The sequence below is a fragment of the Podarcis filfolensis genome (assembly GCF_964270895.1).
Source record: "Podarcis filfolensis genome assembly, chromosome: 8".
NCBI lineage: Eukaryota > Metazoa > Chordata > Lepidosauria > Squamata > Lacertidae > Podarcis > Podarcis filfolensis.
In genome coordinates, this window is record NC_139611.1 from 19,909,801 (window position 1) to 19,934,867 (window position 25,067).

At 48.5% G+C, this 25,067-nt stretch overlaps 1 protein-coding gene across 2 annotated transcripts in view; it reads right to left on the reverse strand.

Annotated features, from left to right (window-relative positions):
• Nucleotides 1–5,322: 5,322 nt before the first annotated feature.
• Nucleotides 5,323–25,067, reverse strand: part of TMEM240 (transmembrane protein 240) — a 40,685-nt gene continuing 20,940 nt past the window's right edge. For both annotated transcript variants that reach the window (XM_083628997.1, XM_083628996.1), the window contains exons 3-4: nt 11,051–11,259; nt 5,323–8,199 (exon numbers count right to left, since the gene is read on the reverse strand). In XM_083628997.1, the coding sequence (XP_083485123.1) occupies nt 8,051–8,199; nt 11,051–11,259 (358 nt within the window). In that variant the 3' untranslated portion in view covers nt 5,323–8,050. The remainder of the gene's footprint in view (nt 8,200–11,050; nt 11,260–25,067) is intronic.

Genomic DNA, 25,067 nt, shown 5'->3' on the forward strand with positions numbered 1-25,067 from the left:
GCAGGGTCTGGTGGGGTTGCAGATTGGATGGGGGACCGTGTGCGTTGAGATTCTTGCATTGCAGCGGGTTGGGCTAGATGACCTTTGGGGGTCCCTTCCAGCTCTATGATTCTGTAGGCCTGAATGTACAAAAGAAATGACTTCTTCACACAGCACGTAGTTAAACTATGGAACTCACTCCCACAGGAGGTAGTGATGGCCACCAACCTATGCTCTTCCTGCACAGTCAGAGGCGGTATATTTCTGAATACCAGTTGCTGGAAACCACAGGTGGGGAAATGTGCTCTTGCGCTCAGGTCCTGCTTGTGTGTTCACTTTTAGAGCATCTGGTGGGTTGCACTAGATCAGAGGTCAGCAAACTTTTTCAGCAGGGGGCCGGTCCACTGTCCCTCAGACCTTGTGGGGGGGCGGACTTTATTTTGAAAAACAAAAACCTTCCATCATCCCCTTTTTGATCCGCTCCTCGCTCTCGTTGCATCAGAGCACTTTTAACGTGACGGGCGTTTTCTTAATCCTCTTCGAGGAAAGCCAGTTCCTTCGAGGCTGCCTTCAGAATGAAAATATATGTACTTCTTTATGACTATCCTTGGAACCAAGATCTGCTCCAAGCACCATTAAGGAGAGCCCACAGCCTGGGCAGACAAAAGGGGCGAGTTGGCACAAAGGCCCTTCCCTGGCCGCCAGGGAGCCGGCACAACCATCGCCTGCCCGTTCAGGTTGCCAAATTGTGATGCTGTGGAACAATCCTATACCTTGAAATCTCCCAAGAATAGCAGCAGGCAAATTGGTGGTGGTTTCGCCTGCCCGTTCCCTCCACAGCCAATGCACCTGGAGAAGGGTAGCCGCACAGATCTGCATAATATTTGTGCATGTATTGATGTGTATATGGAAGCACTTGCCATCATGTAAACAGAAGGGCAGTAAATCTTAGGGGAAGGCATCATTTTTCTGTCCTGAAGGACCAAGCACTCTCACCTGCTTCCCCCACCACACGCACACCTGGCCAGCTCCTCCCACCATTTGGCCCCCAGAAGCTTGCCCAGTAGGGAATGTGGCCCTCAACTATTTTTAAAAACGAGGGTGCTGTTCAAAGTAAGCCCTGCAGATGGAACCAAGAGGGAAGCATGTCTTCAGACATGTCCCCACCTTCTCCTTCCAACCTGTTGCTCCACCCTGCCCTTGCGTTCTCTGTCTTTCTGTTGCTGAAGCTTTTTGATGTTATTTTGTGTGTGTGTGTGTGTGTGTGTGTGTCCCCTGTGATCAAGAACTTCTGGGCTGCTCTGAAAGCAGCATTCACCCCAAGGCGAAGGAACTCTCTCCTGCAGAAGCAGAGAAGCATTTTTCTGCAGGGCCTCTTGCAAGAACATAAGAAAAGCCAATGGCCCATCTAGTCCAGCATCCTGTTCTTACAGAGGCCAATCAGATGCCTCTGTCGGAAAGCCCAAAGCCCGACTTGAGCACCACTGCATTCTCCCCAACCTGCATTTTCCAGCAACTGGTGTTCAGAAGCATAGCTGTCTCCCACCATGGACCAGGCAGAGCATGGCCATTGGCAGCTGGCAGCCCTTGAAAGTGTTACGTCTCCATGAATTTATCTCATCTGCTTCTAAAACCAAATCCAAGTTGGTGGCCCTCCTGCAGCAGCGAGTTCCATAGTTGAACTATGTGCTACATGAAGAAGTCCTTCCTTCATCTGACCAGAATTTTCCAACTTTCAGCTTCACTAGGTTTCCACAAGTTCTGTCATGAAGAGAGAAAAACTTCTCTTCTCACTTTCTCCAAGCCATGGTGCCAGCCTGTTTTACCTCTAGAGCAGCAATTTTAAGGAGAAAGTTCGTGGGGATGTTAAGTGAATTTTGTTTCAGAGGAACAAGCCCTTATCTGACAGAATGCCTGGTTTTAATAAATATTCTAATTGTGTAATGTGTTTTATTTTGTAACGTGTTTTATTTCGTCTTATGTCTCTGTCTCTCTTTTTTGGGGGTAAAGCCTTCGGCTACACAAAAAACCAATATTTTTATTCATACCCTTGCCATACATAATGTTGCAAACTTCTATGGTGCCCTCTCAGTGGCATTTAAAGTGAGCTTTGAAATTCCAGCGGTGTGCCCTGTGCAACACCAGAAATTTGGCGCAACCCCCAACCTCTCACCTTCCATTGTTTATCACTGTCACAGTGTCCTCTCGGCTTGGCACCAAGTGTGGGAGAACCAGTTCTGCACCCCTAAATCCGCTTCTGGTCCTCCTTCCCTCGTCTTTTCTCTAAACAGAAGAGCCTCAAATGTTGTAAGGTTTCTTCACAGGAGTTGTTCCACCCCCTTGATATCTGTTTTCCCCATTCCGAACCTTTTCCAGCTTTTTCCCCCAAGGCGGCTTCTCAGCAAAATACCGTCCTTGCCGTTGTTCCCTGACAACTATATTCAGTGGCAATCTGTGACATAGGCTAAGCTGAGAAAGACTGTCTGGCTTGTGAGGTCACCCAATCAGGTTCATAGTTTAGCAGGAGGATTTGAACCCCAGTCCCCCAGGTTACAGTCCCGACACTCTAACCACTTACACCCCCCTGGTAATAATGTATAGATAAATATACATATAGGATATCAAGAGACGAAACAAAAATGTAGCTTTTGTGCAACGGGTCGCATATAATTCTACTCTGAGCAGATGGATCAGAGTTAATGGGCATGGCTAACATGGGTCCATTCATTTCAATGGGTCTAAATCTGGCCTGGATACAACCCCAAACCTTTGGAGTAGCCTTCCACATCACACACACATTCACAAATCCGCTCTCTGTCGGGAACCATCGAATCAAATGAGCCGTCAGATTCATGGGGTTAACTTTGGCAGTAGATTTCTCGTGTTTCGTTTTGTTTTTCCTTTTAATCACAGACATTGCAATCAAACAATAGAGTAATCACAGACATTGTCAATATTTTTTTCAGAAGGAGGGTCTGTCCAATTTCCCCCCTCCCCTCTTATTATTATTTTTTTGGTAACATTTAACAAGGGGGCAGCTTCTCTCTCTCTTTTTTTCAAAACACAAAGCCTGCAACATTTTAAATCATAATAACAATGGTGGGCTTTCCCTCTCCTTTCTTTGCCGTGTTTACTTGAAAGTGAGAAGGGTGGAGAATTGGGTTTCTGGCGCAGGGCCCTGATCCTAAACAGATTTCACTCGGAAAGTCCTTTGTACTGGACGGACCTTACTTCCAAGTAAAGCGAGTGCACAATTTAGATGACGAGAGTTAAATGTGCTTAAACCAGAGCAGCCACCGGGTATATTTAATATTTATTTGGCATTCCCCTTATCAGGTGTTTGTCTTCAGCAGACCAGGTACTTTGAGGCAACGAGAAGATTTATTTTTACCAAATGTAGCCCGCTAGTCCTGATTGGTGCATTTCTGTCCTCCGGAAATATGCAAAGAATGAGAGGTTGGACTCTTCAGAAGCAAAACAGCCCCAGGCAGAGAGACCCACTGGATAATTTTCTTTAAAAAATAAAATAAAAGCAAGCCCCTTTCGCTCTTCCTATTGCGCTGGTTCAATCCTGCAACCTCCCAAAGTCTTTCCTAGGTTACTCATCCCCACACCCAACCACACAGAAACCAGCTCCGGTCCTACTTCCATGGCAAACCTCAGATTTCGTACATTAACACTGCCTCCATCCCTTCGTGGCAAGAGTGTGTACACTTGTTGCTTCGGAGGGCATTTGTGTACAACAGCCGCAAGCACAGGCACACAGACCGTACACTCATTGAGCACCACGTGCAAATAACTAGGGGTACACAGCTCGCACAATCTCTGTTCGCAGATTGTACACAGTTTGGACGTAAGGTACAAATACCCCTCAGTTGGAAAGCCGTCGTTAGCATTTGCCAGGACACACGTAAAGCCACTCAAATCAAAGGCTTAAGCACACTCAACTCTGTGTCAGATCAGGGTCTTCCGCTCCCCTCCCCACCCCCCAAAAAAAACCCCAATTCCCCAAATCAGCACAGAGACAACATTCTCAATATTGCCTGGCGAGGATGTTCCTTGTTTTAACACGGGTATTCATCCGCACTAATGCATGCATGCAATTCCGTTTGGATTATTATTGATTTTTTTTTCTTTTCTGTATAATTGTAAGCCACCTAGAGTCTATATTTTTTATATATATAAAAAGAAAGAAAAGTTAAGCGGGATATCGTTTCAAATTTCAAAAATAAATAAACGGTCGAAACGGTTGGCTGGTGGGACATCCGGCATTTGGAAAAAGGAAAAGACGACAGATGCAAATGGCTTTGTCTGCATTCAAAGTGGGGGGAGTTTGTGCCTGGCAGACAGGAATTCAACAGGTGCAGCTGCTTCCGCTTCCTCTCCCCCCCCCCCCAGCAATGATGGATGAGTCAGCACTTGATATCTGCCTGCCACATAGCTCTTGCAGGTATGGCAGCAACTTTAATGTCTGGCGGTGGAATTTCTGCCTCGTAACAAAGTCCCGTGCCCCTTTATGAGCCAGAGCAGTCAAGAGACCACCCCTTGGTTGGATGAGGCCACCTGACACACAAAATGGACCAAGCCTTTCCCCATAAATACACATTAAAAAAATAAATAAATCACTCTTCATATGAATCCTGGTTGGTGAGTTAATAAACAGGCAGCAATGGAACTGGGAGTTATCTCTGCATGCATGAAAATGGCAGGTGCCCACTTCATGCGTCCAAAAGAAGACATGTGGGCATAAAGTGTCAGAGGATCAGTACCGTTCCTAAAGTCCTCACCAACCCCACCTCTCACCTTCCAGTATTGAGGAAGGAATCTGGCTGAATGAGCTCAGAAGCCACCTAGCAATTGAGCAACTGACTGAGGATGCTGGGAGCCCTGTGCCACCAAGGAATGAACAGATCTGTCCATTTCCCCCCTTTCTCCCCGGCTTTGGGCACCCAAAGATTTATATTTTTAGGACCCAACTTATTCTCTGCGGCTGGAAGCTGCTTTAAACACGTTTTAAACATTGCATTCCCATTGTTGAAACCCGCCCTGCAGCCTTAGAAGGTGAAGAGCAGGTTGTTACTATTACTATTCTTAAGAATAATGAGAATTAATAATTTCACTTCGCCCAATTTCTGCTTTTTCCAAGCCTAAATTCAGTTCTCCACATTTTCTGCTCCTGTTTACAATTGCGATTATTATTTTTAAATCCTCACGGAAATCTGTAAGTCTATAATCTATAAGTCTATAAGTGGCTGGGGAAACCCAGCCAGATGGGCAGGGTATAAATAATAAAATTATTATTATTATTATTATGAAGAGATGGGCAGGGTATAAATAATAAATAATAAAATTATTATTATTATTATTATTATGAAGAAGAAGAAGAGAAGAGTTTGGACTTAATATCCTGCCTTTCACTCCCCTTAAGGAGTCTCAAAGCGGCTAACAATCTCCTTTCCCTTCCTCCCCCACAACAAACACTCTGTGAGGTGAGTGAAGCTGAGAGACTTCAGAGAAGTGTGACTAGCCCAAGGTCACCCAGCAGTTGCATGTGGAGGAGCGGGGAATCGAACCCGGTTCACCAGATCACGAGTCCACCGCTCTTAACCACTACACCATGCTGGCTCTTAAGTCTTTCCAAAATTCATACGCAATTTCCCCTGAAATTTGCACGCAAATTTCCTTGAAATAACGCATTTTGGTGGGTTCTTTAAAAACAAAAACCCTAATATTTGCATTTTGATGCAGGCTTTCCCCTAATGTACACATTTTGTTATGCACTGGAGAACTGCATTGCAAATTTTCAGAATTCCGAAAATTTCAGCTGTGTCTTGGTTTGCATCCTGTTTTGGGAAGTCCGAATCAGGTAGGTTTGCATTAAAATCCTAAATGAAGCCAATTTCGCCCCTGCCCTTCATTTTCTCTCTCTTACACATACACCCTCTACACACTTGGTGCCTCACATGTCCTTTTGAGTGCATGAAAAGGTCTACGGCCAACTCACACGACGATGGTTTGTTCCTTCAACATCCTTAAGCCACGGCGGAGTTAAGCCTTGGAGGTAGCCGGTCTTAGAAATGCTACAATAGTTAGAGATGGGAGTCCCTGACAGTCTGGTTCAGGCGTAGTCACAATCTCCAGCTCCCATCAGCCTCAGCCAGCATTGCCAATCAGGGATGATGGGAATTGTAGTCCAGAAACATCTACGCTTGTTGGCTATGCCTGGACTCTGGGCCCCATTTTCCATCCAAACAGAAGACTCCAGCCATGGTAAGCTGAGAATCATCGAGGTCTAAAACAGGGATGGGGACCCTGTGGCCCTCCAGGCGTTGTCAGCCTGATGGGAGTTGTAGTTGGACAACCTCTGGCGAGCTACAGGTTTCCCCACCCCTGGCCAAGAAGACCTTCTGAATCTGGCCAGCAAATCTCTACTTAAAACAGGCACGGAAGAACTTTGGGCCCTCCGGGTGTTGCGGAACTACAACTCCCATCATCCCTGGCTCTTGGCCATGCTTGCAAGGGCTGCTGGGAGAGTTGAGAGTTCAGCAACATCTGGAGGACCCAAGGTTCCCCACCCCTGAGTGAAAAGGACAGCGTGATGGTGAAAACCCTTCTCTTCTTGTGACCCTGAAGAGTGGCTGCCAGTCAGTGCAGACAATACTGGGCTGGATGGACAAAGAGCCTGACTTGGTATAAAGCAGCGCTCTCCATTCTCAAGAAACATATTCTAGCATTGTAGGGAGTTGGAATAGATGCCCCTTGGGCAGGCATAGGCAAACTCGGCCCTCCAGGTGTTTTGGGACTACAACTCCCATCATCCCTAGCTAACAGGACCAGTGGTCAGGGATGATGTGAGTTGTAGTCCCAAAACATCTAGAGGGACGAGTTTGCTTATGCCTGCCCAAGGGGGTCTCTTCCAACTCTACAATTCTATGATTCTGCGATTCTACATTCACAACACACAAACATATACAGGTCTCAATGGTTTCACCATGAGACCAATGGCTGCCTGAACTAGCTTTCATTCCACTGCCATGCACCCTGTCATGTGTTCTGGACAAGTGGTTAAGTTATTACAAACACCAACAAATGTCGTTTGGGAATCGACGCGTTTTGAGCTCCTAACGCATTAGCGACGCAACATTTATCAAGGGATAAATCATTCTCAAGGCAGGGTGATGTGAACAGTTGACAGAGACACCCGGGGGGCTGACACGGTCAGAGATAAGCGTCAACAGGCCCTCAAACACATTCCACAAAAGCCGGTGTCCTTCCGCCTGGCTTCTAACAACTTTTTTTTCCACGGCAAACCAGCATCGGTCGCTTCTTCCGAGCTAGTAAAAAAATCCGACAGGATGAACTACAGATCCCATTAATTTAAGAAACGGAACAAAATTGTAAAAATGGGGAGGGAGAGGGTGTCGTGACACTAAGCTAGCAACTTGATTCCAAAGGAACCAAGACGGGGCGCCGTCTATTATACGCAACAGAGCTACCGGGCGTTATGAACCTCAAGCCAAATCTGCAACTGGAAACGAGACGCGTTCTGCATCAGGGAAGGGTTTCGGGGGTGGCGGCGGCGGCAGGGCAGGGGGTGGGGTGGGACATGGACACACTTTAGGCTAAACATTACATCTTCTGTCCAAACTCACCTACGAAGACTTTGAACAACAACAGATTTCCGGAAAAGAAGAAGAACCCCCCCCAAAAAACAAATAAATAACGAACAAAACGCAAAAAGGGTACATCGGCGTTGCAGGACACACCATCGAGGAGCTTGGTGGGCTGCGGAAGTACAATGCAAATTCTCTTTCCCGTTTTGTGTTTGTTTTTTTGTTTACATATATACAGGAGTCCACCAATAAAATGGTAACCACAGTGCAATGTCCCGGGAGCCTCGCAGCCGGGACAGGATTGGATTGTGCATTCTCTGGGTGTGCCGGGCTGACACACACCGATAAGGGTAACTAAACGCAAGTCCTTAAAGTGGCGTCCATTGAGGAACGGGCGGGGCCCCTCGACAGACAGCAAAAAGGCCAAGTTCTACAACCCCTTGACAGTCTTGGGTTTCTTAGAGGTGTCTGGGGCTGGGGTGCCCGTTATGGTACAACTTCTGTTTGATGTGCACCATGTTCCCGGTCGGCTCGTCGTACTGCCGGTGGTGACGTTTCCTGAACTCCTTGAAGTTACAAAATTTTGGAATCCAAGACCAAGTGGTGTCTGTCAACAGAAAGAGAGAGAGAGAGAGAGAGACTTCAGCAAAAGCTTAGGCAAAGGTAAAGGGACCCCTGACCATTAGGTCCAGTCGTGACCGACTCTGGGGTTGCGGTGCTCATCTCACTTTATCGGCCGAGGGAGCTGGTGTACAGCTTCCAGGTCATGTTGCCAGCATGACTCAGCCGCTTCTGGCGAACCAGAGCAGCGCACGGAAACGCCGTTTACCTTCCCGCCAGAGTGGTACCTATTTATCTACTTGCACTTTGACATGCTTTCGAACTGCTAGGTTGGCAGGAGCAGGGACCGAGCAACGGGAGCTCACCCCGTTGCGGGGATTCGAACCACCAACCTTCTGATCAGCAAGTCCTAGGCTCTGTGGTTTAACCCACAGCGCCACTCGCGTCCAAAAGCTTAGCCATGCTTAAAAACCCAGCCCACGATTGTTAAATTTGGTGGTAGACTTTGAGAAGCATTTCTTGTTTATGACTACTTTTGTAAGTTTGTAATAGGGTTTCCCCCCCAGCTGGAACTATTATTAATTATTATAATTATTATAATTATTATTTATTACTTATACCCCACTCATCTGGCCGGGCTTCCCCAGCCACTCTGGGCGGCTTCCAACAGAATATTAAAAACATGATAAAACATCAAACATTAAAAACTTCCCTAAACAGGGCTGCACTCTAGAAAGAGTGAAGAAATTCCTTGCTGATATACATCAAATTATCCACTGATCTACCAATAGATCCCGATCTATGATTTACCTATCATGATTTATGGAGTTTTGGGCTTTGAAACTCTCCTTTAATTTATATGCAAATTTAATCAATTAGCTCAATTTAATTCCTACGATTAGTTAAGATTTATTTAATCAGGCAGCCGTCCTACTTTGAACTACAGAGTCCCCAAACAGAGGAAATACATCTCCAAAAATCAAACCCACGGGTTTGAATAACATTTTAATGGACTAATGTACATGTTTGCATGCTAGACTCTTTCAGTGTAGAACACCAGAGATCTGCACTTGTGGCTGATTTGCTACTGGTCCAGGTTACAGGTGCTAATATGGGCATAAAAAAGCCCTTAACAGCTTGGGACCAGTTTATTTCTGATTTGCTGCACTCTTGATGGGGTTATATTCCCTCTGAAGGAGCAGGTACGTAGCTTGCGGGTTCTCCTGGATCCTTTGCTGTCACTTGAGGCTCAGCTGGCCTCAGTGTCACCAAAGCCTTCCATCAGCTCCGGCTGTTGGCCCAGCTGCACCCCTCTCTGGGCAGGGATAGCCTAATTTCTGTTGTCTATGCTCTGGTAACCTCTAGGTTAGATTACAGCAATGCACTATACATGGGGATGCCTCTGAAGATAAGTTCAGAGACTTGAGCTGGTGCAGAATTAGGCAGCTGGGTTGCTCAATGCGGCAAGACGGTTTGAACATATAACGCCAATCCTGGCCCGACTGCACTGGATGCCAATTAGTTTCCAGGCCCAATTCAAAGTGCTGGTTTTCACCTATAAAGCCTTAGATGGCTCAGGACCACAAGCACTGCCTCTCCCCATATGAGCCGCCCCAGACCCTGAGATCATCTTCTGAGGCCCTTTTTCATGCGCCTCCTCTGCTAGAGGTCTGGAGGGTGGCAACAAGTGAAGGGGGCCTTTTCTGCAGTGGCTCCCCATTAGCGGAATGCTCTCCCCAAGGAGGCTTGCCCGGTGCCTTAATTAGACATCTTTAGGTGGCAAGAAAACAAGACCTTATAACCTCCAGCCCTTAACTTTCTGTGGCATTTCAGAAGTGGGTGGGGTGTTTTTTTAGTGCATTTCTTTCCCCACTTTGTCTTAATGTATCTACGTGGTGTTTGGGGGGGGGCAGCTGTTTGGTTGTAAGCTGCTTCGGATGGTAGTTGTTTTGGGTTGCCCTGGGCAAAGTCAAAGGGCTAACAAATTTAATTAATAAATAATAAATTGTTTTTGTTTGTTTTTTTTAAATCGCTTGCTGTGACATTGGGTAGTTGTTGCTTTTAATTAAAACCAAACAGGCAGGAAACACAGAGCAGGGTCACATTCTATGATTCTGCGCCAAACATAATTTTACACGCTTCTCCCATGTTTTCCCTTCTCCGCCCCCCCATCTTTTCTCTAAATCTAAAAGCCCCAATAAAATAAAATAAATACAGGTGCCATAAATTTGTTGACTCATGGTTCAAACACTCAGGGCTGCATCCAATACAAAGTTCTGCTCGCCCACGTGAAATAAATGGACATGAATAACTTTGGCCCACTACCGTATTTTTCGCTCTATAAGACGCACCAGACCACAAGACGCACCTAGTTTTTGGAGGAGGAAAACAAGAAAAAAAATATTCTGAATCTCAGAAGCCAGAACAGCAAGAGGGATGGCTGCGCAGTGAAAGCAGCAGTCCCTCTTGCTGTTCTGGCTTCTGTGATAGCTGCGCAGTCTGCATTCGCTCCATAAGATGCACACACATTTCCCCTTACTTTTTAGGAGGGAAAAAGTGAGTCCTATAGAGCAAAAAATATGGTAATTTCAATGGGTCAACTCTGAGTAGGGCTTTGCTGGAGGAGACAACCCTTCGTTTCTGCTGGACATCTTTTAGCTCAGAAACTGGAAAGGTGGTGTTCACCTGGCTTTCCTTTCAACATAAGCACATTTTCACATCTTTGAGGACTAGAAACGTGATCCTCAAAATGGGGACGAAAGCTTGAGGAACAGAAACGAGGTACCCAGAAACCACGAGGAACCTGCTCCCCCCGGGGCACGCGAAAACCCCTCCCTTGGCGCATCACCAGCGACAACAAAACCCCTCCGGCAACAGGCCAGTGAGCACTCACTTACCATACCGTCGGCTTGTCCGCCAGGCCCGTACGGCGTAGTGGAGCACTCCATCCATCCACACCAGAAACCAGCTTATGCAGAATCCCAGCAAGAGTCCCAGCATCAGGTCGATTTCCTGCTTGGTGACATTGTCAGTCACAAAGTAGTTCTCCGACGAATCCACCACGGACTGGTCTCCGTCGTAGGGGATGACGTAATGAACATGGTGCCTGTGAGGTTAGGGAGGGAGAGAGAGAAAAGGAGGAAAGCATCAAAGATTGGAGGGCAAAAAAGGAGAACAGATGGATTTGCAGCCATTAGGGATTCCGTCCAGGTCCTAGGCCGGTGCCATCGGGTGGAATCCTTGAGCCCTTGTCTGGGCTCTTGCAATGAAACAGCCCAAAGCTGATCGGTAGGATACTGGATCTGGTGGGGCATCGTTTAAAAACATCAGTGCGTGTTAAGTTCACCCCCTCTGCTGGCTCACTAGCTCCTGTGTCACTGGCCAATACTGCCTCGGATACCTAAACAGGGCTAAAAGGTAAAGGGACCCTTAAAATTTAAGTCCAGTAGCGAACGACTCTGGGGTTGTGGCGCTCATCTCGCTTTACAGGCTGAGAGAGCCAGCGTTTGTCCACTTCTGCAAACAGTTTTTCCGGGTCATGTGGCCAGCATGACTAAGCTGCTTCTGGCGAACCAGAGCAGCGCACAGAAACGCCATTTACCTTCCCGCTGGAGTGGTACCTATTTATCTACTTGCACTACGTGCTTTCATACTGCTAGGTTGGCAGAAGCTGGGACAGAGCAACGGGAGCTCACCCCGTCATGGGGCCTCGAACTGCCGACCTTCTGATCAGCAAGCCCAAGCGGCACAGTAGTTTAAACCACAGTGCCACCCGCATCTCTGGCTACCTACATCTAAAGCATTATGAAACAGTCATAGCTTCTCCCAAAGGATCCTGGGAGCTATAGTTTGTTTAGGGTTCCGGGATGTGTTAGGAGACCCCTGTTCTCCTCACAGAACTATAATTCCCAGACTGGTTTAGCCATCAGTCCCTCTTCCCAGGGAACTAAGGGGTTTGTAGTTTTGTGAAGAGGAATAGGGGTCTCCTAATCGCAATGACTTGCTTTGGTCCGTTAATTTCAACAGGTTTGGGGTGTGCGTGTGACAGAGAGAGAGAAACAGAGAGAGAGAATCCAAATAGCACCACCCACAACCAACTGAACGATGTGGAGCTGATCCAGCATATTTCCCTGCAGGAAGCATTTCAGTTCAACAAGGCTTGCACCAGTAAATGTTCAATTGGATGGTGTCCCCTTAGCAGAGCTCGTCACAGGGCTCAAAGTAATTACAGTGGTACCTCAGGTTAAGAACTTAATTCGTTCTGGAGGCCCGTTCTTAACCTGAAACTGTTCTTAACCTGAGGTACCACTTTAGCTAATTGGGCCTCCCGCTGCCGCCGCACAATTTCTGTTCTCATCCTGAGGTAAAGTTCTTAACCCGAGGTAATATTTCTGGGTTAGCAGAGTCTGAAACCTGAAGCGTTTGTAACCTGAAGTGTCTGTAACCCGAGGTACCACTGTATCTTTATTTTATTTACTGCATGACTTAGTTGTATCATATCTTCCTATACACATGAAAATGTAAAATGCTGTCACGCTGCAGTTCTTGTGGCCGACAGAAGGTGGCCGCTGCAACTGCAGCATGCTGAATAGCAGGCATGCAGGCAAGTATTTCGTGAAACATGCCTCCTGCAAGGTTTAATGGAAGGAGGGAGGCGAGTTGTGGTGGGATATGTGAGAGGGGCTGTGACAGGAGGGTGTGTAGTTACATGTGGGGGAAGGACAGCAGGCAAAAGAGTGAGCAGGGTTGATAAGCACAGTAAGCAGGGATGTCAGTCCTTTGTGTGTGTGTGTATGTGTATCCCAAAGCCACCTAACCAAGTAAAATACAAACAGGGAAACATAAAAACCAGAAAAACATAATGTACAATGCAAATCCATTAAATGGATCATAGAATCATAGAGTTGGAAGGGACCATGAGAGTCATCTAGTCCAACCCCCTGCAACGCAGGAATATTTCGCCCAACGTGGGACTTGAACCCACAACCTTGTAATTAAGAGTCTCATGCTCTACCAACTGAGCTATATGGATTGCTCTATATCAGGGGTAGGCAACCCGGGAGCTGGATGCGGCCCAATCAACTTCTCAATCCGGCCCGCGAATGGTCCAGGAATCAGTGTGTTTTTACATGAGTAGAATGTGTCCTTTTATTTAAAATGCATCTCTGGGTTATTTGTGGGGCATAGGAATTCATTCATTCCCTCCCCAAAAAAATATAGTCATGCCCATCACATGGTCTGAGGGACGGTGGACCGGCCCATGCCTGGAAAAGGTTGCTGACCCCTGCTCTATATCATCCAACAACCTTCCGCCCACTAAAATATGAGCAGCGCAGAGTAGGAGAGGCTAACTTAACTACAGTACTTTAGGTAAATTCCTGGGGAGGGGGTGAAGAGAGGAGGCCATTTTTATGCTACCCCTTGCAGGTTTTGCAAGGTTACAGGGGAGGCTGCAATTTGGCAGTGGGGTGAGAGGGATTCAGGGGGTGGAACTCATGGGTACCATTAACGGGACCCTGCCCTTTCCCTCCTCCCCAATAAATTGGGCCAAATGGTTCAGGGTGAGGCCGTAGCTCCGGGACAGAGAATCTGCCTTGCACACAGAACGTCCCAGTTTTAATCCCTAATGTAGGGTTACCAGATGTCCCTGGTTCCCAGGGACAGTCCCCAGATTTGCAAATCTGTCCCTGGACAAATTCTGTCCCCGGAATGTCCCCAGATTTGCAAATTTGTCCCCGGGAAATGTGGCAGCGGCAGCGGCAGCCTCAGCAGTCCGGAGCCAGCCTGGCGCCCACCATTTTTCCTTGCTGGAACTTCCGGCAGCGAGCAGCTCCTGAAGCCAGCCAGAGCCAACTGTGCTACCAGGCTGGCTCCGGACTGCTGACTGCTGCCGCCGCAGCCACTGCTGAAGGGGAACCGGGGACGTCCAGTGGTACAAATCTCCTGCCCCCTTTGTTTTGACTGATCGGGGGAGGCTCGGGAGTCATGGGCGGGTGGCTGTTGCCCAGTTTTTTAAAAACTCTGCGCATTTATGTTTCACAGGGTGTGAAAGAAGGGCTTTGCACCTTGCCTGGCAGAGAAACCGTGTGCCTTGCGCCCCTCTTGGGCAATGGCCACCTGCCCTTGACTCCTGAGCCTCCCCCAATCTGTCAAAACAAAGGGGGAAGGGAGCAGGAGATCGGGGAAGGCTCGGGAATCACGGGTGTGCAGCGCGCCGTTGCCAAGTTTTTAAAAAACTCTGTGCATTTATGTTTCACAGGGTGCGAAAGAAGGGCTTTGCACCTTTATACAATATGCATGTGTGCTTGGGCCCAAGGTCTTTTGCCTCACCATCCCCACAACTGACTCCCTGTTGCTACTCAGATTCAAAAAAAAAAAGAAAAGAAAAAGAAAAGTGTCCCGATTCATTGAAAAAAATCTGGTAACCATACTCTAATGGCATCTGCAGGTAGAGCTGGGAAGGTCCCTTATCCGAAACCCTAGAGAGCTGCTGCCAGTCCGTGCAGGCCACATTGTGATCTGACTCAGCACAATCCCTGGCATCTCCCGGTAGGGTTGTTTGAAAGCCTGGACAGCAGCTGCCAGTCAGTGCGGACGACACCAAGCTGGATGCACCAATCAGCTGACTCCGCATCCGGCGCCTTCCTAAATCCCTGCGCCTAAGTGCCTTGTAAACGGTGTCCAGAAATGCTCCGCTGAAGCAGCTTTGTCACCTTGCGTCATGCCACAGCCGCCTCGACCGCAAGCCCCGTTTGGAGGCTCAGGCACGGCTGGGAGGCATGCTGTTTTCCCTCCCCAGCAGCCGACCCTTCCCCAGTTCCCTCTCTGCTGCACTCCCGGCCTCTTCCCTCTGTTCACCCAGCCCCTGGGACCACCCTGGTGGCGCACCTCGCTCTGGCAGCCGGACAGCCAGGCTGCAACAGAGAAGAAGGACGCCCAGCATCCCCCACATCCCCCTCGGCAACGCAACAGCCCGCATCGAGCCACTGCAGAGTCAAACTTGGTCACTGCAGCAGCAGCAGCAGCAGCGAAAGAGCACATCTCCCGATTACTTCCAAGCACAGCGGCAGGAAAGCGCTCCCTCGACTCTCGCTCCCTGTTTTGTCAGGGACAGGCGCCGCTCCTCTTTGCGCCCACGGTGGCGAGATGCTGGGGGGGGGGTCCCTTAAAATAATGGAAAGTGTTTCCGCATCTCCATATGGGCATAGAGTTTCTGTATCAAGTCACAACCTTGCCCAGATGTCAAAGAAGTTAAGTTTTGGTGGAGTGGGTGTGCGTTTGCAAACCCTCCAAGTGTTCCTGTTTTCCAGGGACAGTCCCAAATTTAGAGAAGCCGTCCTGGTTTCTGATTTGATCCCGGAATGTCCCGCTTTTTCTTAGGATGTCCCTGTTTTCATCGGAGAAATGTTGGAGAGTAAGGAGTTATGTGAGACACACACACACACACACACACACCCCGAGCCAAGGGGGTATACAACCTTTAGAAGAAAATCTGAAGGCAGCCCTGTATGGGGAAGTTTTTTTACTGTTTAATGTTTTATTATGTTTTATTATGTTTTATTATGTTTACAGTGGTACCTCAGGTTAAGAACTTAATTCATTCCAGAGGTCTGTTCTTAACCTGAAACTGTTCTTAACCTGAGGTACCACTTTAGCTAATGGGGCCTCCCGCTGCCACCGCGCCGCCACCATGCGATTTCTGTTCTCAACCTGAAGCAAAGTTTTTAACCCGAGGTACGATTTCTGGGTTAGCTGAGTCCGTAACCTGAAGCGTATGTAACCTGCAGCGTCTGTAACCCAAGGTACCACTGTATTATTTTTATTATGTTGGAAGAATGGCTGGGGCAACCCACTCAGATGGGCAGGGTATAAATAATAAAAGTATTATTGTTATTATTGTTATTATTGAATAGGACATCCCTATTTTCATCTGAGAAATGCCAGAGGGTATGCATTTACCCAGAGGGCTCCTCCAGATAACCCATTTCTTGAGCCTTCATCCCAATTTGCTCGCCCAAAGCTTACACGGAGGTTATCTGTGCTTATGGTGGTTACAGAGTGGTTCGATGTGGGGATACTTCTTCGCTTCCAATCAGTGTCTGTCCTGTAACTTCCTGCTGAAATAATTGTTCTGGCTTATTTCTCATTGTAAGAACCTAAAAAAAGAGCCCGCTGGATCAGACCAGTGACCCATCTTCTCTAGCATTCTGTTCTCACAGCACTGGCAGACTTTGGGCTTTCAAATTTCAGCGGCGCCTTGTGCTGTGCTAAAATCCTGTGCCCCCTGCCTCTCTCGTTCCATTCCACAGTACGGTTGTGGCACCCCCTGCATGGCACCAGATGCATCCGAACCGGTCACGCCACCCTAAACTGGCTTTGCTCACAGTGGCCAACCAGATGCTCCCATAGGAAGACCAAAGCAACTCTCCAGCAACTAATATTCAGAGACGTGCTCCCTCTTCTGGTGGAGACTGAACATAGCCACTGGGGCTCATAGCCACTGATAGCCTTGTCCTCCATGAACCTGCCTAATCCTCTTCTAAAGCCATCCAAGAATAAGAATAAGGCCTGGTAATAGTGGTGTAGCATGGGTTGTCAGTACCCGGGGTGATGCGGAGGGAGGGAAATGGGCAGAGTATGCATGCACATTCAACTGTCTGCAGCACCCAGGAGATCGCAACTGCAGAGATAAGAAAAGAAGAGTCGTTCCATTATCTGGAGAAGTCACTTCCTTGTTTGCATGGATAAGCATGCAGCTGTATTGAAAGTTTGCGCCCCCTAACAATATTGCGCCCGGGGCCCCACCAATACATTACACCACTGCCTGGTAGATCGAGCCATTAGCCCACCTAGTCCAGCTTCTTATTCTCACAGTGGTCAACCCAGATGCCTGTGGGAAACCCACAAGCAGGATCGGAGCACAAGAGCGTTCTTCCTCCCTGTGGTTTCCAGCAACTGGTATTCAGAAGTATATTCCGACTGTGGAGGCAGAGCATGGCCATCATGTCTTGTAGCCCTTGATAGCTTTGTCCTCTGCGAATTTGTCTCTCCCTCATTAGAAGCCACCTAAGTTGGTGGCTGTCGCTGCCTCCTGTGGCAGAGAGTTCCATGGTTTAACAGTGCACTTTTGCCATGCCGCGATGCAAGAGTGTTCCCCTGGATGGCAATCACACGGTTATACGGAGGAAGCATCGCAGAACAAGTAGCAGAGCAGAACACTGTGCAGACAGTCCTGAACAAATCTACTGCTAATATGCTATTATCACGGCAATGGCATGTTGCAGAATACGCCTGTATTAAAAACCCCAGAATTGGAAAGACACTATGACTGCTCCTTATTGAGCCTTCTTTCTGATGTGCTTTCAGGGCATGTAGATGCCTTCCTATTAATCACGCCTTCCTCTCACCCTTTCCCCCATAGAATCATAGAATTGTGGAGTTGTGTGGGACCCCGCGGGTCATCTATTCCAACCCCCTGCGACGCACTTTCCTAACCGCATAAAGCTTGTTTGTTTTTAAGTGGATTGGTTGTGCCAGAGGGCGCTTTGATCCACTGTAAATCGAGTGAACTTCCATTTCTGCGGTGGCCTTGGCAGTTCGCTCCTCCTAGGCCAGGGGTCAGCAAACTTTTTCAGCAGGGGGCCAGTCCACTGTCCCTCAGACCTTGTGGGGGGCCAGACTATTTTTTTTTAAAAAGGGACAAATTCCTATGCCTCACAAATAACCCAGAGATGTATTTTAAATAGAAGCAAACATTCTACTCATGTAAAAACATGTTGGTTCCCGGACCATCCACGGGCCGAATTTAGAAGGCGATTGGGCCAGATCCGGCCCCCGGGCCTTAGTTTGCATACCCATGTCCTAGGCACACATTTGCAGAGACTCTGAACTGATGGGATGAAGGGGCAAGTGCACGGAGATCTTTGACGCAGAAATACGGAAACATTGCTGGAATGTATTTTGAGGGTCAGCTGTTCTATAGCAAAGACCAACTCCATTCTGGGATTCAATGTTCTATGAAACCTCTCTCTCTCTCTCTCCTAATAGAAAAAGGGAATTGTCAGCTGAACTAAGGCAACGCCCCCTGCTTCAGAGGCCGGCTCAGGACGGGCAATTGCTGAGTCAATGAACAGAGGCAAGAATGGGGGACCTGTGGCCTTTCTGGTTGCTGCTGGGATTTCAGCTCCCACCAACCCCAGGCAGCAAAGCCAACAGTCAGGGACGATGGGAGTTGTAGTCGACATCTGGGAGCTTCCCATCCCTGGAATAATGCCCCGGTGGAATAAAGCCTGCTTCTGTAAGTGTGGAAATGGAAGCGGGGGTCTTTGGTGTGGACCATAACAGATCCACCGTTTTCATTTGTGAAATCAACCTCCAGGCACCTTTCAAAGTGTGTGTGGGGGGGGGAGCGCTGCTGGTGTTGCAGTTCAGTCCCAGAACAGCTGCTTTGAATTCAGAAGGTACCAGGACCACTCCTTTGCCTTCTGAGACCTTATCAGGACTTCTTGCACATTTTCAAGCATAAGGACTAGATACTTGGGCTTTTTCCCCCCCAAAAAAATGAAAGCTGGGATTCCCACCAACAAGAATAAATAGGATTCAGAAGGAAGAAGAAGAGTTTGGATTTGATAGCCCACTTTATCACTACCCGAAGGAGTCTCAAAGCGGCTAACATTCTCCTTTCCCTTCCTCCCCCACAACAAACACTCTGTGAGGTGAGTGGGGCTGAGAGACTTCACAGAAGTGTGACTAGTCCAAGGTCACCCAGCAGCTGCATGTGGAGGAGCGGGGAAGCGAACCCGGTTCCCCAGATTACGAGTCTATCGCTCTTAACCACTACACCACACTGGCTCTCACACTGCCTTCTATCAGTTCATGCCACTGGCCTATCTAGAATAGTACTGTCCACACTGACTGGCAGCAGCTCTTTGGGGTTTTAGGCAGCGGTTTTCCCCAGCCCTACTTGGAGATGTCAGGAATTGAACCCAGGACCATCTGAATGAGAAGCGGACGCTCTGCCAATGAGCTACAGCTCTTTCTCTACAGCCTGCCAAACTCCTTGGAGAACCCCCTCATTTCTGATGACCCTCAGAGCCCATTCCAATTCTATGATTGTATGATTCTATTCACGAGGACTGATACATTTTGCCCGGGGAGCTATTCATGGAACAGAGACATTGGTGGGTGGACAGGGGTGGGGGGAGAGGTACAGCCCTGGCTCACACCAAGGGAATCTGATAATGGAAGGTGGAGTTTGCCAGCTTGCATTGGCAACCAAATACTTCCTTATGAGCAGGGAGCCCAAGTCACAAATTCTCCCAGCCAGTTTCCCATTTGCTTAAATTAGCATCATTGGGGAGAACTGGATCCATTATTACAGGGGGGGGAGGGGAATGGTACTTCTTGCTTCTGCAAAGCCTACCCATTCACTGCTCTCTTTGCCATGAGTTGGTGGGAGAATGGGACCGCAGCTCAATGGGACAATCGCCTGCTCTGCATCTAGAAGGTCCCAGGTTCAATCCCCGACGTCTCCAGGTAGGAGAGACAGACCTCTGCCTCAAACTCTCTACAGTGGTACCTTGGGTTACAGACGCTTCAGCTTACATACGCTTCAGGTTACAGACTCCGCTAACCCAGAAATAGTACCTTGGGTTAAGAACTTTGCTTCAGGACGAGAACTGAAATCATGCAGCAGCGGGAGGCCCCGTTAGCTAAAGTGGTGCTTCAGGTTAAGAACACTTTCAGGTTAAGAACGGACCTCCAGAACGAATTAAGGTACCACTGTAGAGAGCCGCTACCAGAGAGTACAGACAACACTGAGCTCACTACACCAATGGTCTGACTCGCAATCAGGCAGTTTCCTTCATTTCCAATAGCCTTTTGGCAAGCTTTGCAGTGCTTTCCTCATCGGAAACAAGTTCCACTGGAGGAAATCAGGCCTCCTTCCCAGAATGTGTGTTTCAAATTGCTGTCTTCGTTCCCCTTTCTACAAACGTACTCAGAACAACGTTAGATCTCCATAGCACACGGCGCTTTAACCAGTGATATTAAAAACGCGAGTCCTTTCCCCAAGGAGCTGAGAAACTCAGAGGTAATCAACTTCCGAGGCAGCCTTTCCAAACCCAAAGCACAGGAAACTGCCACAGTCATCACACAGGTTCCAAGTGCAAGCGCCGATCTCCCCACTTGTGATTCCCAACAACTAGTATTCAGAGGCATTTACTGTCTCCGATGCAGGAGGGAAAACGCTGACATCAGGGTTAAAAGGTAAAGGTAAAGGGACCCCTGGCCATTAGGTACAGTCGTGGCCGACTCTGGGGTTGCGGCACTCATCTCGTTTTATTGGCCGAGGGAGTCGGCGTACAGCTTCCGGGTCATGCGGCCAGCAGGACTAAGCCGCTTCTGGCGAACCAGAGCAGCGCACGGAAATGCCATTTACCTTCCCGCCAGAGTGGTACCTATTTATCTACTTGCACTTTGATGTGCTTTTGAACTGCTAGGTTGGCAGGAGCAGGGACCGAGCAACGGAAGCTCACCCTGTCGTGGGGATTCAGCAGCCCTCAATTGCCTTCTCCTCCCCAAATGTGATCCCCTTTCAGAGCCACCCAGAAGCTTCAAACAGCAAGAAGCTGCTTAGAAGAGCTAGGTCTATTTTTTTGGTTTAACCCAATGGATTCACAGTTGTCGCCAAACTGATTCCCAGAAAGTTCTATCTGAATATGAAAGTTATCCATCGGCAGAAGCCCAGTTGAAAAACCAAGAGAGGGAATGTCAGCATTTTACTTGGGCCATCCCATCTGGAAAACAAAACAGCTCCATCCAATCAGATCAAGGAGGTGGCGGGTTGATGCTTATTTGAAAAGCAGAGATTCCTGCATTGCGAGGGGTTGAACTAGATGATTCCCATTCTATGATTCTGCATGAAAAGGAATCTTTGGCAAAATGCCGCTACCCTGCAGTGGACCATGTCGTAAGAACATTAGAAGACTGTGGGTGATGGATCAGGCCAAAGGCCCACCTGACCAACCAGGTGTCTATATGGGAAGCCCAAAAGCAGGACCTGAGAGCAACAGAAACTGTCCCCACTTGGGATCCCTAGCAACTGAGGTTCAGAAGCATATTGCCTCCATCGGTGGAAGGAGAACACAGCCATTAGGGATAGTAGCCAATGACCGTCTCATTCCCCGTGAATTTGTCTAGTCCCCTTTTAAAGCCATCCAAGCTGACCACATAGAACCTACATTGGCTCCCAGTATGTTTCTGGGCACAATTCAAAGTGTTGGTGCTGACCTTTAAAGCCCTAAACGGCCTCAGCCCAGTATACCTGAAGGAGCGTCTCCACCCGCATCGTTCTGCCCGGACACTGAGGTCCAGCGCTGAGGGCCTTCTGGCAGTTCCCTCGCTGCGAGAAGCCAAGTTACAGGGAACCAGGCAGAGGGCCTTCTTGGTGGTGGCGCCCACCCTGTGGAATGCCCTCCCATCAGATGTCATGGAAATAAACAACTATCTGACTTTTAGAAGACATCTGAAGGCAGCCCTGTTTAGCGAAGCTTTTAATATCTGATGAATTATTGTGTTTTAATATTTTGCTGGAAGCCACCCAGAGTGGCTGAGAAACCCAGCCAGATGGGCAGGGTATGAATAACAAATTATTATTATTATTATTATTATTATTATTATTATTATTATTATTACCACCACAGCCTCCTGGGGCAGTGAGTTCCATAGTTTAAGCACTGTGGAAAGAAGTCTTTCCTTCCACTGGTCCTGAATCGTCCAACATTCAGCTTCACCAGATGTCCACTGTTTCTCGAGTTACGAGACAGGGAGAAAAGCTTTTCTCTGTCTGTTCTTGTGCTTCTGTCATGCCTCCACTTTTGGCTAAAGTAATTTCCAAAAAACCCCAAACCTTTTCTCACAGGGGAGTCGCCCCACCTCCTTGATCACCCTGGTCTTCCTCTTCTGAACCTTTATAATATCCTTTTCTGAGGCAACCAAGTCGTTCAAACGACAAATGCGACAAATGCGTCCATTGACAACGAGGTTGGAGGGGGAGCAAAATGCACAACGCAGGAGAAAGCCATCGGGGGCGGGGGCAGACATCCTCTCTGCCAGCGTCCCAAAAGACGAGATGAATTAAAAGGCAATAGAAGTTTCCATTGCTTTTTAAAAGGGCCGATCGATGGGATAATTTTCCTAAGTTGATCGCTGCTGATAGCAGCAAAAGCCAGCGCATTAAGACAGGCTGGGCACTGCCCGCCTTCTCCCTGCGCCAGGCTGCTAACAAGGTCATTGGAAAGACCCCCACAAGGCTGTTCATGCTCCATCGTGTTATGTGGCGATTACACAAATCCATTAGTGGCTGCGCTTATTCGCAAGGGGCTTCCCGGAGTCACCCTGCTTGCAGATCTCATCCTGCCCCCCCCCTCTCTCTCACACACACACACACTGGAGAAAAATAACAATGATAACAATTCCATAACTGGACATCTGCAGCTCTCCGCTGCCAGACAAATCAAGCTTCTGTCCTACCCGGAATGGAGTATCCAGTGAGGAATTTGGCACGCAAAGAGCCTCGGTTGCTTTCCCTCCCTAAATAAGTTTCCAGTCCTCGTGGCTTCCAACTTTGGGCACCTGTATCTTCCTTGCCTGGATGGAGGATGGAGTGTGTTCAAGCTTACTGGACAAAGGCAACGTTTGCATTTGTCCGCCCACTTTTGAGACGGGTGGACCAATGGTAAGGCAGGTGCCTATATCCGCACGCCCCCTTACCCCGGAATCTGACTCCTTTTTCACCATTGAGCCCTGTATTAGCCACCTTGAACTTTTAAGAAAGGCAGGACAGAAGAGTTTTCAAGAAATCAGTGCCCTCTGTGCCCAGCTGGCAGCAAGAGGTCGCCATCTTTCCTACCACTTGGAATTGAACCAGGGAAAATTCACAACTGACTCCATGGCCACTGCCTCTCTCCCCTGTGCAGAAAGATGCCTTATAACAAGTCACACTATTGGGCCATCAGGCCCCATACTGTCTACACTGACTGGCAGTGTTGCTCTCTGGGGCGCAACCTCCTCCTTTGATGAGGAAGGACTCTAATGCAGTAGTTCAAGCAACTAAGCATAGAGAAGGTCCCAGCATCTCCAAACAGGTCTGAGAAAGAGGCTGTCTTTGAAACGCTGCAGAGCTGCTGCCAATCTGTGCAGGCAATACTGAGCTCAATGGCACAATGGTCTGACTCAGTATAGTTACAGGCTGCGGGCTGGGAAGTGCCCCTCTCTGAAAGGCAATGAAAGGCATTTATTAGTTGATTTCCCAAGGTTTAAGGTAGCTTGAGTTTATCGTTTAAAACAAAACTTAAATCATACAGAAAACACAGATTTAACAGAAACACCCAAATAGACTAACCAGCCAAGACAGAAGAGATGTAAGTGGGTTATTGTTTCGATGTTTCGTTTTTAATTATTTACTTGTTTTTATCCTGTATTTTGTTTGTGAACCGCCCTGAGATCTCAGGACGAAGGGTGGTCTGTAAATCGAATCGATAAATGAAAGTAAATAAATAAAATAAAAAACCCTGGAGAGAGATACTGCCAGTCCGTGCAGGCAATACCAAACTCAAAGTGCCGATGCTCTGACTCCGCACAAGGCCGCTTCCTACGTCCCTAGAAGCAGCCAAGCCTTTCGCAAACCCGGCAGCACACCGGCGTTCGTCGCTCGCGGTGAACATGCCCCTCCATGTCACTCTGAGAAGAAGATGCTCCCATCACAGGTGGCTCTGAGGACCAGCAGATCGTTATCGCAGCCACTTTGCCAGATTTCCCCAGGAGCAGGGATCCAAATTCGATATTATTATTTTTCCAGAGTGCCAGAATGTGGAGAGAGAGAGAAAGAGAGACAAACCACCCAGATCGGCTGGTAGGCCTCTCTCCTGACACACGGGTGAGCATAACGCCGACTGACAACGCAAGATGGGGAACGTGCAAACGGTCTTGAATTCATTAGCTGGGGGAAAGTGTGTCACTCTATAGAGCCGGGCTGGGAAGACAAGAGACGAAATCAGACAAGGCTCCACACACTTCCCTGCTTCTAATTCACTCCCTTGTCATCGCTCCTGCCCACCCTCCGGGTTTGGTCTTTTCTGGTTCTCGGCAAACGTCTTGATGCCGCCCCAAGAGAATAGGCAGGCCTCCGTGTGCGGCGCTGAACACAAGGCTAGCCCGGCTGAGCCCTGAGCCAGGCAAAATCCACACCCCGGCACTGAGCTACAGTATAAGCCCTTAAGGTTCTAGTCCTCAAGGTTCTGAATTCAAGGCAAACGTCAATCGTCTGGGAAGATCATACCCTCCAACATTCCTCTGACGAAAATACGGATGTCCTAAATAATAATAGGGATGTGGGTGGCGCTGTGGGTTAAACCGCAGAGCCTAGGGCTTGCTGATCAGAAGGTCGGCAGTTCAAATCCCCACGACGGGGTGAGCTCCCGTTGCTCGGTCCCTGCTCCTCCTAACCTACCAGTTTGAAAGCATGTCAAAGTGCAAGTAGATAAATAGGTACCACTCTGGCGGGAAGGTAAACGGCATTTCCGTGTGCTGCTCTGGTTCACCAGAAGCAGCTTAGTCATGCTGGCCACATGACCCGGAAGCTGTACGCCGGCTCCCCCGGCCAATAAAGTGAGATGAGCGCCGCAACCCCAGAGTCGGTCACGAGCGGACCTAATGGTCAGGGGTCCCTTTACCCTTTACCTTTAGATTCCGCCCTAGTCAGTAATGACTGTTAGCACTTTAGAGGCAGCCCTTCCTGGACAGACTGGAGATTGAACCTGCGATCTTCTGCCTGCCAGGCAGCTGCTCCAATCCTGATCTGCGGTCCTTTGCTGGAGACACAGGAAGTTGCCTTATCCCGAGTCTGCCACTGGC